At 51.7% G+C, this 17,413-nt stretch overlaps 2 protein-coding genes across 8 annotated transcripts; one reads left to right on the forward strand and one right to left on the reverse strand.

Annotated features, from left to right (window-relative positions):
- Positions 1–1,690: 1,690 nt before the first annotated feature.
- On the reverse strand, positions 1,691–2,845 carry FAHD1 (fumarylacetoacetate hydrolase domain containing 1). The gene has a single exon (XM_026095214.2). It carries the CDS (start codon positions 2,843–2,845, stop codon positions 2,174–2,176), a length of 672 nt encoding a protein of 223 aa, XP_025950999.1. The 3' UTR covers positions 1,691–2,173.
- On the forward strand, positions 2,796–16,516 carry HAGH (hydroxyacylglutathione hydrolase). 7 transcript variants are annotated; one of them, XM_064520051.1, is made up of 10 exons: positions 2,796–3,092; positions 5,563–5,593; positions 7,077–7,258; positions 7,791–7,855; positions 9,465–9,582; positions 10,672–10,780; positions 11,829–11,932; positions 12,405–12,506; positions 12,997–13,076; positions 13,642–16,516. In XM_064520051.1, exons 1-10 carry the CDS (start codon positions 2,796–2,798, stop codon positions 13,739–13,741), a joined length of 1,188 nt encoding a protein of 395 aa, XP_064376121.1. In that variant the 3' UTR covers positions 13,742–16,516. The 7 variants fall into 7 exon arrangements, with proteins under 7 accessions (XP_064376121.1, XP_064376119.1, XP_025951000.1 ...); XM_064520049.1 differs by lacking the exon at positions 5,563–5,593 and having other exon boundaries at positions 3,061–3,215; positions 13,642–13,766; positions 15,012–16,516; XM_064520055.1 differs by lacking the exon at positions 2,796–3,092 and adding an exon at positions 3,101–3,246.
- The last annotated feature ends 897 nt before the right edge of the window (positions 16,517–17,413 follow it).

Raw genomic sequence — 17,413 nt, forward strand, 5'->3', positions numbered from 1 at the left:
TTACAGAAGTTACGCCTCCTTGACATGCTCTTTGGAGAGTTTCCAACCCCAAACTGACAGTACGAGCCGTATAACAAGCAAGGCCATCTGCCTCCCTTTATCGTGGAGTAGGTGTCCTTTCCTCTCGCAAGCCGCGGTGGGTACAGTGTGCAGGTTTTACTGGTTAACTCTGCGAAGGGAAGTTTTGCCAAGGAAGAACAGCAGAAGGGCACAGTGCGTGTTCTCAGATAGAAAGCCGTTGAGTGTAACACCCTGCACCCAGAAGCAGCATTTATTTCTGTAAACTGCTGCCATCCCAATCTAGAACCCACACGTGTTGCTCTCCTTTTGGTCTTTTATTCCAGTTACACAGATTTGCTGCACAGCTGTGTTTGCCGTGGAGTAGTTCTGTTCCCTGGTGTTCCTCATACCATCCCGACTACCCTTTTCCCATCCACAACTAAGAATGCAAAGATGGTTTCTGTTTACAATGACATTTTGCTAGATTAAGTCAGGCCCTCCTCTTACACCAATGGAAAAGAGAGGCAGTGTTTTTTTTTAAGTCAGCCTGCAAAAATATTTCTATTCATAAGCATACATCTCGTGTAATTAAAATTTAGGCTTAGGGTTCTATTCCTGCAACTGTGCAGAGGTGGGTAAGGCTAATAATCCCTGGGGGTTGGTTGAGGTTTTCAAAGGTCAATGCATGCCTAGGGTTTGTAGGATAGTGGCTTAAAGCTAATGTAATTATCAGCAAAAGAAATGTTACCTACTTACATATGTTACAACTCAGTCATTCATGTATGAGATTAATTTGCTAAATTTGTATATAAATAGCCCTTTAAACGACAGCCTAAATTTTAACTCTTTGGAATGATTTTCTCCCCCCCCCCAACACACAACAGACTTTGCCAACTGTTGTGCACAAGGATGTTTTCAGAAGTAAAAAAATCTGAAAAGTAGCTAATTTTTCTTTTGAAGACAGTCCCCTGGAGCATATATTTGCCAAATGGAATCCTAAGTCTTGGAAATGAAACCACTGAAACTAGGCCAGCCCTCCCCATGACCAGTTTATCAGTTCTTCAGGAAAGCTCTGCAAGTGTAACTTCCAAAATGATGGCAAACTAAAGTGATCCTAGTTAAAACCGCTGGATGTCCTACAGTCATATGGTTTGCTCGCTGTCGTGATAAGAACCTGTACAGCGCTTTGTAAGGACACCTTTCCCGTAGGGTTTCCTCTGTTTCATTACAGTTCTTTCCCATTCCAGCTCCCTAATAATGTCAGTGAGTCAGTGCTGCTCCCCAGCACCCAGAAGCACAGCACCCTTGATTGCTGCTGGTCACCCCAAGAGGGCCTGTGCAGCACCCCACTATGGAAGGACGCCCACCTTGCCAGCCGCTGCGACGTACAGGCGCAAACTCCGAGTGCACAAGTCATGCTGCTGCTCTCCGAAACGGCCATCTTGGGTGAATTCCAGTCTCCAGGTTAAGCTTTTATTTTCTCTTGCACAAGTTCTTGCTACTTTTGTGCCCCTGTGGTAGGAACTGGATGTGGGGGGAACCTAAGGCCCAGTATTAGTTGGCCTGGCTTTCAGAGACGTACCTGTGAGCCAGGACATGGATGTTTTCCAACTACGGAGCACGTGGCGCAGCACTGCAGGGACAGCTGCAGTCCTCACCAGGGCCCCAGAGCACTTTCCATACATCACCATTTTAATGTTTTAATTTTTAATTTTTATTTTAAGGTGATACATTGGCAAAGCTCAAAATATCAGTAGAATGGAAGGGGAAACATAGTGACAGCCACCCCGCTGCTGCATTTCTACCCTCTTTCATTGCTGCAGCTCCTCCACAGCTGTATGGCACATTGTCTGCACAGCAAGTTCCCAGCTCAGGTTTAGATACTAACCAGCTCCCCTAGGCTGGACTCCTGGCCTGCCCTCAGCTAAGCAGTCAGCCCCCTCTGCAGGTTCACAGCCCCAGAGGAGGCTGAAGTTGCTGTGGGCATGGGAGCTGTTTCAGTCAAAGGCCTTCAGAGCTCGTGGACCATGTGTTTTTGATGCCCGACAGTCGATTTAGGCCACAAAAGTGTTTAACATCCAGGGCGGCAGACGTGCCAGCATGTCTCTTCGTTCACCAGCCATTCCCAAAGTGCCTCTTCCTGTACAGAGCGGGGTCACGGCGAGGCTCTCCGTCAGGCTCGACGTATTTGCTGTGCCACCTTAAACCGCATGGACAAGACGTCACTTATCCCGGCCTCTATCTCATCATTCACCTCCAGGGACCCAACGCCTTTGGGAGACCCTGTCAGGATCAAATCCCCTTCTTCCAGGGTGACAATTTCACTGATGTAGCTGATCAGGTAGGGGATGGAGAAGATCATGGAGGAGGTCTCCCCCTCCTGCCTCAGCTTCCCGTTCACCTTGAGCCAGATCTTCAGCTTGTGAGGGTCGGGGATCCTGTTCTTGGGCACGAAGTCACTGACGGGGCACGACGTACTGAAGCCCTTGGCCAAGGTCCAGGGCAGACCCTTCTTCTTGCACTCCTCCTGCGTGTCCCTGGCGGTCATGTCCAAGCACAGGGCATAGCCCGCCACGTGCTCCATGGCGGCCTCCTGGGACACGGCCTGCGCCCGCTTCCCCATCACCACCCCCAGCTCCACTTCGTGGTGCAGGTTGCTGCAGTAGTAGGGCCGCAGGATGGGCGAGCCCTCGCGCACGTAGGCCGAGGAAGGCTTGAGGAAGAAGAGGGGCTGTGCGGGCAGCGCGCTCCCCATCTCCTTGGCGTGCTCGGCGTAGTTGCGCCCCACGCAGACGATGTTCCTGCCCCACTCCCAGAAGCGGGCCACGGGCCTGGAGGAGGCCATGGGCGCCGATCGCTGCCGGCGATCGCGGAGGACCTTGGGGCGCCCTTGGCGCGGCCGCGAGGCGCAGAGCCGCCCGCAACGCGCTGCCGCGCCCGGCGAGCCGCTGCCCCTCCTCCGGCCCTGCTCTGCTCGCCTTCCTTCCGTCCGTGCGTCCGTCCCTCCGCCCGTCCTTCCTGCGGCGCCGGGCTCCCCCCCGCCGCGCACCGCCCCGGGCCGCCGCGCACCGCCCCGGGGGCGGGCAGCCGAGGTAACCGGGCCGCGCGCTGCCGCGCCGGGCGGGGCCGCCGCCGCCGCACCATGCTCGGCGGGGGCTGGCGGAGCCTCGGCACCGCCCTGGCGGCCCTGGGAGCCGGGGCCCTGCTCCGAGCCGGTACGTGCGGCGGCGGAGGGGCTGCAGCCCGGTAGGGTCCCCCCGTGCTGCGGGGCTGCGCGGTGCCTCCTGTGCGTCCGGGCCGGGTCGGGGGGGGAGGCCGTGCAGCGCCTCCCTTGCAGCGGGGCCGGGCCGGGGGGGACCGTGCAGCATCCTTGCAGCAGGGTGGGGGCCTGTGCAGCGTCCCCCTTGCAGAGGGGCCGGGTTCTGGGGGGTGGGGGGGGCCGTGCAGCGTCCCCCTTGCAGAGGGGCCGGGCTCGGGGGGGTGGGGGGGGGCCGTGCAGCGTCCCCCTTGCAGAGGGGCCGCGTTCTGGGGGGTGGGGGGGCCGTGCAGCATCCCCCTTGCAGCTGGGCCAGGCTGGGGGGGGGCATGCAGCACCCCCCTTGCAGCAGGGTGGGGGGCCGTGCAGCATCCCCCTTGCAGTGGGACATGGGGGCAATGCTGTGCCCTGCTGCAGCTGGGGAAGGCAGAGGCCTGGGGGCTGTAGGGACCCCCTTCGTGGCTTGCTGGATGCGGGCTTAAACCTGGCTGGTTGCCGGCCCCCTGGCCAGCTCGGGAGCCTGATGCTGGTTTCTCTTTCTCGGCGGCTCAGGGGTGTGCCAGGCTTTTTAAGCTGACTCACGGCCCCAAGTAGGTCAGGATCTGCTCAGCTGGAGCCTCTCTGCCGCCGGCTTTTCTGCGCTGATAACAACGAGTCTGGGAGGCTCCTGCAAAGTTCCTGGGCTCCCAAAGCGCTGGTTATTGCTCTGTGGTCTTGGGGAGGGAGGCTTGAATTTAAACTCGAAGGGTGGGGAATTGTATTGGTAATGTTAAAAACCTGAAAGATCTCTAAGCTCTGCATTTAAATTTGGGGCCTAAATTCTGGAAGTGTCTCTTTGAAGCAGGGCTTTGGCCTGACAGTGTCACTGGCGAGTCTTGCCAGGGGCCTTTTGCACTACTCCAATTTTAAGACCTGGCCTTAATGATCTAGAATCTGCTGGGGTTACTGCCAGGCTTGGAAACCCCGATGCTATCTTAGGAACGAGCACGTCAGCCTCTGAGTAACTACTAGGCCTCGAGCTTGCCAGGTTGCAGGGTGTGCGTGGCGTGCCTCTTCTGCGCGGGCCTTGCTCCTGGGGGCCGGCGGGTGGGTGTGCTGCGCTGCCCTGCCGCCTGCCCGCTGGTGCCCAGCGGGGAAATCGGGGGGAACTGGAGTGCCGCCGGCTCCGGGGAGCTGACGTGAACTCGCTTGCTATCCAAAAAATACCCACATGCAGATTATGTAAAAAGTGAACGGCGTATATGGTGATGCCAGGGTGTTTATCTGGGTGTGTCTGCGTAGTCATCCTCTGTGCGTGTGACCAGAAGTCTGAAATAGGAATTTTCCCCTCTCATCCATATTAAAGGAGTAGAACAAAGTACTATGGAGAAAAGGCTGAAGGAATTTCTGGAGGAATCTAGTATTAAACTGTGCTGCTGCCTGTTGTCTTTGGTCTCTAGTACGTATGCATTTATGTGATAACATTAACGCTTCCTATCTGCAGACTCTTTCCTCTTGACGAGCCAAGCTGCGCTAATGATCCATTCCAGAAAACCAAAGAGTGTGATCCAAAGGCTGCTGATGTCCAAGGGAAAACTTCTCTTATCCCCAGTTGTCTTTGCATCAGGCAGGAAGTCAGGAGGGGTGTATTACAAAACTGAGTGAAAATGAAGTTCTTGAACTTTAATTTTGGAACAGACTTGCATGCATTGCAGCAATTCTGAAATGATCTCTGTGCTAGGTGCTGAGCCAGGGCGAGAGTTACATATTACTAGGGAAACTTCCCTGAGCAGAGCTGGTTCTGAGAACATGTTCTTCTCGTTAAGAGTAGTGCTATGCATGCACGGGAGAGCTTTTGATCTGCTCCTTGAAGGGGAAGAGCTGAAACGGTGCAGCTTAGCTACAGATGGAAATTCAGAACGAGTTTCTTACTTCATGGATGCTTTCTCAGTACTTTGTTTAAATTGCATTTTAGAAAACATTTCCTTGTGTGGTGCAGTTTGTTTGTTTTGCAAGAATGTGAGTTAAACGTATAGAGATACTTTAGGATAATGGCTAAAGTTAGAAACAGTTTATAGGGAGAAAACTTCTAAAGTATGCGAATAATTCCTTTGACTTGAAGTTAAGTTGGGCTGGGGTGGGGATTTTTGTTTGTGTGTTTGTTTTCAGTTAGTGCCTGGTACTGCAAACACATGTGTAGTGCGTATGCAGTTGTTCTGACTGAGAGCATCCAACAGAAAAGCGCTTCATGCTAGGGAGCAGTTGAGGAGCAATTACTTTTTTTCTATCAAGGAATGACAAGGGTTTGTGTTTTTCTTTTTTGAAAGGACTTTCCTGCTCCAAAGGAACGCTTGGCAGGTATGGATGCTTTCTTCAGTACTACATGCCTTCTGTGTCAAATACCCAGTGCATGCCTACACTGTTGTGCCTTAGGATTTTATTTGCAGTACTGTGTTTAATTTTACTTGCACTCTCCCCTCCTTACCTCACTTATATTGTAAGCAAGTGAGGTGGTGGATGGGGAAGGGGAAAAGTGGGTCTGGGCAGGATAAATGTAAGAGAGAGGCCTCACAGCCCCCACCGTCCCTGTGTCTGGGGTTGCAGCAGTTGTTGCATGCATTGGTCAGAGCTTTGATCTTGGTTTTGCAGCACTGCATGTTGTGTCAGTCTCTGGAGCTCTAGGGGGGTTGTCTATATTGGCTGTACTGAGGCTGTGAGGCCTCTGCTCTCTAAAACGGTCTCTTATCAGAGGTGGGCAGGACTGACGTGCTTTGAGAGAGAGGAGCAGGTTGATTAGGAGCATGGCGATCCCTCCCTTTGGCACTGAGGGAAGTTACCAAGCGCCGAGTGTTAAGAGCCTTAGGGCTGGAGTCGGTGGTGGAAGATGAAACAACAGCTGAGCCAGTACAATTCAGAATAATGCAGTTGCCTTCACCTGTGCACATGGGCCTTGGGTGTTAGGAAAAATGATTTTTGATTTGGGGAGACTGACACATCGCTATCTTCAAGTGCATGGACCCAGGCCTGTGTTGCAGGGCTTCAGCAATGGAAGGGCTCTTCCTCTTTGTCCCCCTCTTCCCCCCCCCCCCCCCTTTTCTTTTTAATGGCAGATCCTCTTGTTGCCTGGTTGTTTCTCTAAGAACTGTGCATCTGGGAGCTGGACAGTGTGGAAGAAGTGGAGCCTGGGTTATTTGCATCTCAAATAAGATTTGCTTCTTGGATCTGATTAAACATTTAACCAAAAGTAAATAGCAAAGTGCTGCTGTTGCATCAGGGTAACCCATTAACAAGAAACCTTCCTGCAGTGGGTGTCTTGTATGTGGCCAGCTGAGGAGCTTCCACAGAGAGAACCAGTCTTCTCTGCATGGCGCTGTGCAGGGTGTGATTTCCCGACTAATGAACCAGATATTTCTGTGCTATCAGTGTCTGTATTTCTTCATTATATTTTGTTTGTTCGTAACATGGCATTTTGTGCTTTTTTTTTTTTTGTGCAAAGTCACTGTCCCAGGCTGACCTTTGTCCAACTCTCCCCTCTCTGTTCTGCTTTCCTCCCTCTTGAAATCTCCTCTTGAATAGGGGCCCAGTGCTTTGCCCGCGTGAACATGTCTCTGGAAGCGAAGTGCTCCTTCCCTCTTCCGTGCAGCCAGAGCCTCCCACACTGTGGGTAGCAGGGTGACACTGCTCTGTTCCTCCATGGCCTCTCTCCTCCTCCTCCAAAGGAGGCAGCCTTGGGCTGTGGGTGACCTTCTCTGGGGCTGTGGTTTTAGGGACCTGCTCTGCTCTGTCCCGCATGTTCACCTCCCTGGGCTGACCTGACATTTGACTGTTTTGGGGTCCCCAGGTCCAGCGCAGCTGCGAGCTGTCTTCCTGCACACAGAGCACGAGCAGAGGAAGTCGACGACAGTTGCACAAGCCGACATGAAGGTGGAGTTGCTCCCAGCCCTCACAGACAACTACATGTATCTCCTCATCGATGAGGAGACGAAGGAGGCTGCTATAGTTGATCCTGTGCAGCCACAGAAGGTAATGTATGCTGCCGTGTGAGTGGGGTGCTTGCCTCCACCGGTCTGGGAGATCCTCCCAGGTTGCTGTGTGCGTGAGAGGCAGAAATAGTCACAGGTCTGACTCAGGCTCGGAGGAAAGGCGGGAACTACTGGCCATCCGTAGCTATGGACAAGGATTCCTAGGCTGTATTCTTTTGGGCTTGGACAGCCTCTCCCTTAGTTCAAGGGCTATTGGCCTGGGTTTTTCTGTTTTGTTTTTTTGTTTGTTTGTTTTGATTTGTTTTCTCCCTTGACTTGCTCGACTGCAAAACAGAGGAAATGGAACTGGGGGCTTAATTGTGGTCTAGCTGGGTCAGAGACCTCATGTCCTGATCTGTAACCCCCTACTTGGAGAGAGATGAGCTCTGCAGAGTCGCTGGGGAGCTCAGATGTGGGTTGTGGCCCTCTCGAACCTTGTAGTAGCTGCGCCTAGGATGCGGCAGGCATCCTAGGTGTGCTGGTAAGTCATTTTATGTGAGTTGTAATGTTCTTGCTGTGTCCTGTGCCTGCAGGTTTTGGATGCAGTCAAAAAGCACGGCGTGAAGCTGACCACTGTCCTGACCACACACCATCACTGGTAACCTTACCTGCTGTAGTGAGATCCCTCTTTCCTCTGAATAAACACAAACAGATGAGAATTGTTGCACGTCCAGATCAGACCTGTCTTCTTTAAGCAGGAACTTCAATGTGGGGAGAAGGGCCAGAGCTCAGGAAGTGTCCCCTGGGCTGTCTGATGCCAGCACACCCAGAGAGACTCTGCTGAGAACATGGCTCCATGGGTGTTCAGGGCAGGCCTGGGTTTGGAATATAATGTCCCCTTCCTCTTCCATCTGGTGCACCAGAACAGCGTGTCCCACTCACTTCCACACCGCTGTTTTGAGCTGGTGTAAGTGCTTGTTACATGAGGGGGGGAAGTAATTGGGGAGAGAGTGGCTTGGATCAGCATGCTGTTGTGCTCCCTTGGAGGCCAACTGCCATGACAGCTCCTTGCCTGCTTGTTTGACCAGGCAACTCAGAGCTAAGGCTAATCAAGTGTTAGCACAGGCTTTGTGAAACACAGCGGAGAAATAGTTTGTGAATTGAAGGAACAGATTCTCTCACTCAGAGGGGTGTGATTGGTGAAGGGCTGCTTTTCAAAAGCTGATGCTTCCACCAAGGTCTCCCCTAGAAGATGTCCAGGTTGCTGACAGACTGGACTCACAAGTAGTCCATCTCGGTCCTTTTGTGTTTGAAACCACAGAATAGCCCTGGGAAAGGACAGTCCTGTGGAGGTACGGTGAACACATGAGGCAGTGAAGTACAAAGAAATGGTACAAAATAGCTGAGCACACAACAAAGATGGGAAAGTCTTCCTGTGCCTCAGGTTGAGCCAGGCTTTCTTATGAGTAATTCTTGCTATGAACTGGCACGCTGTCTATATTGCGAGTTCTCTGTGTCAGTGCCTTTAACCTTTAAAATGCTGGCTTACTCCAGCTGGTCAGTGAGATATATGTGTGGCGATACATGTGGAAAGAGGACTGCAGGAGGGAGCACATTTATCTTGGACTGCTAGGACATGCTGGTAAGGCATACTACTCAGTCAGCTGTTGCGGGAGGTTTACCTGGATTGCAGATTAACTCTGCCAGGGATGTCAAAAATGAACACTTTGCTCTAGCACTTCTTTATGCACCGTTGAACCTGACTAACCCCTCCCGTTGGTCATAGTGGAATCACCCAGGAGCCAGCCCCAATCTGGCAGGGCCAGCACTGAGAGTGAATGTTGAGCTCTTCGGGCATCTATTCATGTGCTCCCCGGTGTCTTTTGGGACAGTGAATTACCCATATCCCCATTATCGCAATCTCTCACTGCCCCACTTAGTGGAGAGTTGATATAAGTATATAAAGCCAGAGTTCCTCAATTAGGTGTGAACACGAGGGGTGTTCTTGGAGAGCTGCTGTCCAAGGTCATGTCTTGAAATCCTTCATGAATTTGCTGCTCTACAACGCTGGCACCTGTGCAAATGGCACAGAAAGAAACTGTCTCCACTGGTGATATGGCCTGTCCTTTGATATGAGGACAGTGTTACCTGTGTGGATACTGGGAGACTAGCTGATCAGAAATGATCACCTGGAGGTTACTACTACAATTTGAGTTACAAGAAATTTGTCTCCATCCCTGCCCAGATCTATCTTTTTAACCTTCCAGGGACCATGCTGGAGGAAATGAAAAGCTCGTAAAGATGGAGACGGGGTTGCGTGTGTATGGAGGAGACAGCAGGGTTGGAGCGCTAACACAGAAGGTGTCACACCTTACGTCGCTCAAGGTAAAGGGAGTGAGCTGCAGGACTCAGCTGGGGGCATCTTCCATTTGCAAAACAGCTTTAGAGATGGACCAGTGCAGCCCAACTTACGTTAATATTGGGGTTACAGCTCTTTTACCTTCTAAACATCTCTTAGAAGCAGCTGATGGTTTAACTACAGCTTTTTGGCTTTCTCAGCCCTATGAACCGTAACCCCTCTGCCTCCTTTTGGCTGGTGATACTTTGTGGACGAGAACATCGGCATGGCTCACACACCTGTATTGCCCGGAGCATGCAGGGTGTCCAGCTGCTGTTTGACAGCTGTCTTTGCTGCGGTGGTCAGAACACAGGTGTGGAGGAGCAGGGCTTGTGTTCTGCTTCTAGCCTGGTTAATAGTGAGCAAATGCAAGCAGTCCGCTCTGAATCAAGGCGGAGAATACAGGGTGGAGAGCAACTGTGCCAGCAGTGGTGGCTGCTTGCATTGCACTTCCAGAACTAAAGCAGCAAACCTTGCTGGAACATAGCTTTTTAATTACAGATAGGCTGGCGGATGACATAAACAGTTGTGAAATGTGCAGGATGGCATGAATGTCGCTGGAAGTCCTGCAGTGCACCTTTGGGGGGGCAGCAGCAAAGAAGGCAGCACAGGAAGACATGGGAAGGTGTGTGAGTTAGAACTGCGGGGGAGTTATCCCTTTAGCCTAATGAGTGTGTGTAGTCCCTCCCTGTTGCTGAGCGTCCTCCACTTCTTCCCTTCAGCTTTATTTTTGTTTGGAGCTTTTTACACTTGGTTAACTTTGTTTAGGGTTTTGTATTGCTCTGGATCTGTTTGCTCTTGCTGTCAACCAGATGCTAAGTCACTCTGCATGTAAATGAAAGAATCTGGCAGTTCTCTTTGTAACAACACCTGCTAGGAGGAAACAGCTCCCTTCCAAGTCCTTACTGTAAAACTCTTGCTGGACTCTCCAGGGAACAGAGCTGAGATTTACTGGCTGACTTTGTGAGAATTTGCCTGTAGGACTACTAGACGATTGTAATAGTGGCGATTCTTTTCTAATCATATAAATGCTGGCAAACAGTAGCTTAAGCTCTAGTCTTCTGCCTTCTTCTCAGGTGGGATCTCTTAATGTGAAATGCCTCTGTACACCATGTCACACTTCTGGACACATCTGTTATTATGTGACTAAGCCAAATAGCTCCGAGCCACCTGCTGTTTTTACAGGTGAGGAGTTGGGAGGTTACATCGCCTGCAGCCTGTGTCACAAAGAAATAGGCTATCCCTCTGCTTGTGTGCTCCTAACTCTGGATGTGTATTTGTTCCTTATTACCACTGCAGCTGACTAACTTCCTTACCTTTGCCCCTTAGCAAGAGCTACTGAGTAATGATTGTAGATAAACCTGGTGAAGCTCCTCCAGGTTTGTAAAGGCATTGCTGGACACCCTGCAAGTAACATTCAGAAAGAGCCCTGGATGAGTCTTTTAACATTTTCTTCTCTGAATCAAGAGCTGTTTTTTTTGTACACCCCTTCTCCCGCCCCGGACAAACTGTGTCTTCATTCCAAAGACTGTTTGCTTTTCCATATATCTGTACCTGTGTCCGTAACAAAACTGAGAGAATAGAAAGTGGGGAAATAAGATGGGATGGGTGTTCCATCTCTGGTAGTCTAGGTTTGGCTCCTGTTTTGGAGAGTAGGATTACCCTTTAAATGAGACTGCTGTCAGTGTCCCCAAACTGCCATATCGTATGTCTCCTGGTGAGTGTTCTCCAGAGTTTGGAGCAGCTGGTGTCTAGAAGAAGTAACTGCTTGAGCAGAGGTTTAGGGAGCACTGAGGAGAAAATGCAGAGGAAACTGAAAGTACTCGCCTGCCTTTATCTTCGTTCAAGTTCATAGCAAAGAGAACTAGTATTCCTTGTCCACTGTAGATGGGACAAGAAGGGAGAGCAAGGGAGATTGCCTCACAGCGAGGGATTGTTTGTCTGTGGAGTCTGTGAGATTTTCTGCATTAGAAGTTAGGAGTGGATCAGAGAGGTGTTTGTCAAGTGGGTTAATGTAGCACTGAGCCTGTGTGGGGTAAAGGCACAGACTGGGTGTCCGTGTACCACGAGGAGCAGTGCTGCAAAGTCCCTGTGCCTTCCGGCTAGCTGCAGCACAGTGTGAGCCGCAGCAAGGACCGAGCAATGGCAGGACTGATCCCTTGGGGAGTGTTTGCTCGTCTTTGGTGTCAGGAGCCTCGTCCGGTCCTGATGCCCTGTTATGCTTCGCTCTCAGGTGACACGCTGTTTGTGGCTGGCTGTGGGAAATTCTTCGAGGGAACTCCAGAGGAAATGTACAGAGCGCTGATTGAGATTTTGGGCAGCTTGGAACCTGCAACGGTATGAAACTATCCTTCTGTGCTAGTAGGTTAACTAGCCAAAATGTACTACAGACATCGTAAGAAACTGTCTTCCTAATAATACTATTGTTCAAAGATAGAATTTCCCATGTGTTGAAGGAATGAATGCTTACATCAAAGGCTGCCTTTGCTGCAGAATGGCTGGAGTCCTTTGAGAAGAAAATACGTATACCCCAAATACATTTGTGTTTTGTGGGGAAAGAGTAGAGGCTATCTACTAAAACAAAGCCTAGAGAGCCAGGATGCCTGGGTTCTCCTATCAAACTTGCCACTGAATTGGCACACAGTATCTGGCTGATCACACTCAGCACTTCGCCTGTGCATGTCTCCCATGGAGAATATGGTGTATCCTGGAGGGTTGACTCTGTGCCCCGCTTTGTACCGTAACACTGATGATAGCACCTGGCACTCCACCTCCCTGGAGCCCTGCGTAACTCTGTTTCTCTTCCTAGAGAGTCTACTGTGGTCATGAATACACCATCAACAATCTCAAATTTGCGCGACACGTTGAGCCCAATAACGTTGCTATCCAAGAAAAGCTTGCTTGGGCCAAGGTAAGTTGGTTCATCCTTTCTTTAGCCTCGCTGGATGCCTTTGTGGACACAGAGCCTCTTTGCGAAGGCAGAGGAGAGGGGACAGCATGAGAGAGAGGCTGAGGGGAGGGAAGGGAGTGATTAGAGCCAGAAGCAGCAGTAGCTCTTGCTTTCAAGAGTACAGTATGTTTGGTCGCAGGGTTTGCGTGTGTCCCAGAGAGGACGGTTCGCTATCCTGTGGAGATACAGCTGCCCCTGGGAATTTCTTGGTATAAGTACAGGCTGACCCTCCGCATCCATCTGGGAGGATTAGCTCTGTCCCGGGAGGGCCCGTGCCCCTCTGTGCTCACCTGTGTGCTTGTCTGACTGCCTGGCCCCGGGAAGCGCCAGGCCGGAGGAGCAGTTCAAGCGATTAGATGCGGCCTTAAGCCTGCTGCATGGTTCATACCCAGGACGTTTCTTGTTCACCAAAATGTTCCTCATCAAGCAGAAATCTCTCCCCTTGTTGTAGGCAAAATACGACAGTGGTGAACCAACCATACCCTCCACAATTGCAGAAGAGTTTACGTACAACCCCTTCATGCGAGTGAGGTATGGAGGGGGTGTGGGACCGATCCCTCTGTCTTGTGTTTGGGATGTGGGTGTGTGTAGGGAGGGTGAGGTCCGCAAAGAGTGAGCCATGAGAGCAAAGTGCTCTCTTGCATCACGTGCTTCTGTTCGGATGCTGCCAAGACCTTCCTTAAAACATCTGTATTCCAAGAGTAAATACAGCAAAATATACTCACTGTCCTGGCAGAGGCTTGTTCCAGTAAGATCTGAAGGGTTGTGATGAGCACCTCTGCCTGTGCTGGGGTCCTTGGCTCAGGAGCTACAACAGGCTATACTCTGCAGTGTGATTATGTTCCTTTGTCATGCCGAGTTTGGCAGAGAGGTGCAGTAAAAGACGCCGTTCAAGGCGTAAGGGCGTCTGCAACCTCTGTTGCCCATGAGTGTTTAAATCAGAGGAGCTGATAAGCCTGTGGCAAAGCCTGAGTCCTTGGTCTTCAACGCAAAATATCCCCTTGATGCAGATGAAACGTGATAGTGGTGACTTTGCCTATGAGATTTTCATCTTGCAGCATGTGTATTTACTGTCCTCGGTGCTCCCTTCTGGTAGGGAGAAGACAGTTCAGCAGCACGCAGGGGAGACTGACCCCATCCGCACAATGGGAGCCATCAGAAGAGAGAAGGATAACTTCCGGGTCCCGAAGGACTGAGCACTCTGCCTGAATCACTTTAAATGTCAGTTCAATTGTAACTTAGACTATTCAGATGTTTTAGGAGTTAAGCATTCTGTTGTGGTTAAGACAGTCATATTTAGGTTTTTATTTTGTTTTAATTAAGGAAAAAAAGCACTTTGCCCTTGTTGAGATGTTCTACAGCATATTTATATGATGAAGAATATTTATCCCTCTATTTCTGGATCTCAAACTGTCACATATGTCACAAACGGATCAGATCATTTTACAAGTGTTGGTACGTGGCCCAGAGGGTGAGGTAGAGAAGAGTCAAGTCTTGAAGCCTAAAAAAAAAGTTCCTGTTATTTTTATAGGAGCCCGCTGTGAATGCGGACAGTGGGACTGGGGCCCAAGAGGTCCTCATTTAAAATGCAGAGGCAAAGTGCACATAACTTAAATTGCCATCTGAAGATTTAAATTTTTCCATGCTGCTACTTAAACTCTTCTGTCACTTTTGTCTCCACTGAAGCCACTTGCCAGTGACAGACCTGCTGTGCTGCCACCAGTTAAGGGCTTAGTTTATTGAATACGCTGTGTGGCCTGGCTTTAGAAACAGGATGGTGGGTCTGTCCAGCTGTTCTGTAGGGCTTTTCTCTTCTCTGACTTTCCTACTCACAGACTGCAGTAACTTTTCCAGGCAGCATGCTGGCTTAGATTGCACTGTTGCTTATACCCTTTTGCTGTTAATTTAGCCTGTCTGCATGTACCTGCTCACTGCTCTCAGTTGTGATCTCTGTTACTTGTATTAGTACCACAAGGCTGAAGAAGGAATTCATCTGCTCGTGCAAGATCCTGAGAAGAAAGAACTTACCTAGTGACTAACTGCGTGTCTGACAGTTGAGTAGCACCTAGGTTACTCCAGTAGGTCCCTTGCTGCCAACAGCCAGAAGAGCTGCTTTGTGATGACTAGCTGGATACCGATCCCCAGCCAAGAGAGTAGCTGCTCTGGTGAACATGGGTAGTAACTACCTTGTGCCTCTGAGTGTGGCAGATACCAGCATATAGGCCTGAATTAAATAAGAGCAGATGCCGTATGCTACTGCGATTAACCGCTTACTCCTGCAGCCCGCTCTGGTCCAGCTTCTGTTCAAGAAAGGCCAGAGAAGTGATGTTATGAATGGAGAGGTTGCCCATATATTGCCAAATTAAATCAGGCTTAGATCTCAGATCCCCTGAGAAGCCATCCTAGCATGGCACGTTCCAATTTTTAGGTTTGCCTGTTAGGCTTAAAAGCTCTCTGTCTTCTCAGGCTGCTGCCGTATGACCTGAGTCTGCCGCCATCGTGAAAACTGCAAGGAGGAAACATCGCACAGGGCTGATTTTCTGACTGGGAGTAGTGTGTGAAAGTGGGTGAATGGGATCAAATCCGGGGGGGAAATCCAGTTTTCAGAGAGGGGAGTGGATTGAGTCTGAGGGGCTTATCTTCTTGGGGTGGCTGGGGTGCTCAGTCCTGGTTGTGGAATAAAATGTGTTCAGGCCGAAGAGGCCTGAAGTGAGGCTAGCTTTCTGCTCTCGATGTTTGGAAATATTTGCTTGCACCTGCGGGATACAGAGCACTTGGTCTGCAGCCCAGGTGCGCCGAGAGAATTGGCACAGGCATTTGGCTGTGAAATTTTTCTAGTACCTCCCCAGCCGAAACGGTATCTCTGGAGTACAGTGAAGCAGCGCTTGTTTTGAATGAAGCAGCAGTTAGCCCAGGCTGCCTGCTCGTGCCTTGGAGGCCGAGCCGGTATCCAGGGAGCTTTTCATGTTGCCAAGGAAAAGTGTCTTTCCAAAGTAACTGCCGCCTCCGAGTTCTCCAGTGTCCTGGTGCCCCGGCCTGGGTCTGTTTGGCCTGGGACACACCTCTCCTGTGCTTTCCACCCTTCAACTTGTGTCTTTAGGAAAAAAAAAAGAAAAGGATGGAAGGCAAAAGAAACATCAGAAGGGCTGGCAGGAGGCAGAGAACCTGCTGCAGGAACAACCTTCCTCCTCTTGTCCCTCTTGAGCATCCGGACACCTCGTGCCTGATCCAGTGTTGTGACAAGGGGGGGTCAGTGGCTGGTTACCAATTTGGGCTTTTTAAAGCTATCTGCAAGGGCTGCTGCAGCTTGCTCAGCTGCTGTGCGTCCGTGTGCTGGTACCGTGGCTTATCCCGCCTTTCCTCTTGCGGTGCAAGAGGAATCTCGCAAGCGAAGCCTGGTGGAAACCTGTCCCAAAAACCGTCGGGGCAGACTGGGCAACGACTGCCGCCTCGGCGCGAGGCGAGCCAGAGCGGGGAGGACACAGTCTTCAAGGGGCTCGACCTCTGCGTCTTTAATGAATTTTGCTCCTGATTATGTCTTTGTCCCTGTTTCTTGATCTCCGTTGCATACTGCAATCTGCTCAAATATAAGGTTTTTTGGAATAAATGTTTCCCAGTTGAAACTAAGCATGGAAAGAATCGAACGACCGTGGTTCTGGCTTCTCCCCCGTCCCTAGCGCATGGTGCAGTGGCGAGTTGGGAACCGCTGGATTTTGTTGCGGTAGCTCGGGTCCGCTGTCTAAAGAGAGCGCATCAGGGCGGTGGCTGCTTTAAAGGGCTGTGAGCAGAGCTTGGTGTAACGTTCTTTATTTTGCTTTTAAAAGGTAATTATTTTGTAGTTCAGCAGGAAAAGTGGTACCTAAAACTTTACTGATGCATTAATAATTTGAGTGCTGTGCTGCTACAACGAAGCCTGACTTCACTGATGTCTGTTTTGACAACTGAGGAAATAAATACGGCTGTAAACAGCATCAATGCGGCGGTCTGGAGATGGTGGATTTTCTTGTTTTAATCACTAGTGATTAAAGTCAGCAAGCAGCTGCACCCAGCCTTCCTCCTAATTCTTGGGGGCAGTTGGGGAACCTCTAAGGCTTTATCCAGAGTCTGTTCTTGTTAAAGCCGTGTTTTCCTTTTGAAAGAGAAATGGAGCGGGTTCTCTGTGCAGGGGCTCGAGGGGGCCGCGCTTGCCCTCCGCTGGCGCTGGGGCACTCGGGCTCTTCCGTGCCGCTCTGTCACCCCTGTGCTTGGCGTTTGCCGGGAGCGGGCAGCCCCCTGCCAGGGCCGGGTGACGAGGGCCTCGCTGCTAATTTTAGCGTGGCGGAGGTGGGAGATGGGGCTATTTTTACCCCCCTGGCCGTGGCCCGCTGCTCTCAGCTGCGCGCGGGGGCACGTTCCTGCAACCGGCTCCTGGCTGGGGGGCTGTGGGGATGGGGGGCCCGGCGCTGCCTCTCGAAGCCCCTGTTCCCCACCACTGCCGGGCTGCAGCGGTGCTGCCAGGAGCAGCCTGTGCCCCTCGCCGGGCTCCCACGCTGCTCCCTGCTCCGGTCACCCATCCTCCGGCCCCCCGGGCCCAGGCGCAGGGCGAGCGGGGCCGCGCTGGGCGCTGGCGGGGCGATGCCGTGCGCGGGGCCAGGCCGCGCTGGGGCTCGGGGCAGCGGCGCTGGGAGCAGGGGGCAGAGACGGGGCGGCCGCCCCCGGGATCCGGGAGGGCTTGATCCCCGTTTATCCCTCCCTGCACCGGGAGCCGCATTGCACCGGGAGCCGGGGGGAGGGTTCCCCCGCCGTGCACCGGGAGCTGCATTGCACCGGGAGCCGGGGAAGGCTCCTCCCCGCCCCGGCAGCCGCCCGCAGCTCCTCCCCGCCCCGGG

This window comes from Dromaius novaehollandiae, chromosome 14 (assembly GCF_036370855.1).
Source record: "Dromaius novaehollandiae isolate bDroNov1 chromosome 14, bDroNov1.hap1, whole genome shotgun sequence".
NCBI lineage: Eukaryota > Metazoa > Chordata > Aves > Casuariiformes > Dromaiidae > Dromaius > Dromaius novaehollandiae.

What these genes read in the sequence shown, in the direction of transcription:
- HAGH (XM_064520051.1), top strand. Translation starts at nt 2,796, where the DNA reads ATGTTCCTGCCCCACTCCCAGAAGCGGGCCACGGGCCTGGAGGAGGCC. An exon ending in AAAAGCTTGCTTGGGCCAAG is followed by an intron (nt 12,507 to 12,996) that starts GTAAGTTGGTTC and finishes CCCTTGTTGTAG; the next exon opens with GCAAAATACGACAGTGGTGA. An exon ending in AACCCCTTCATGCGAGTGAG is followed by an intron (nt 13,077 to 13,641) that starts GTATGGAGGGGG and finishes CCCTTCTGGTAG; the next exon opens with GGAGAAGACAGTTCAGCAGC.
- FAHD1 (XM_026095214.2), bottom strand. Translation starts at nt 2,845, where the DNA reads ATGGCCTCCTCCAGGCCCGTGGCCCGCTTCTGGGAGTGGGGCAGGAAC.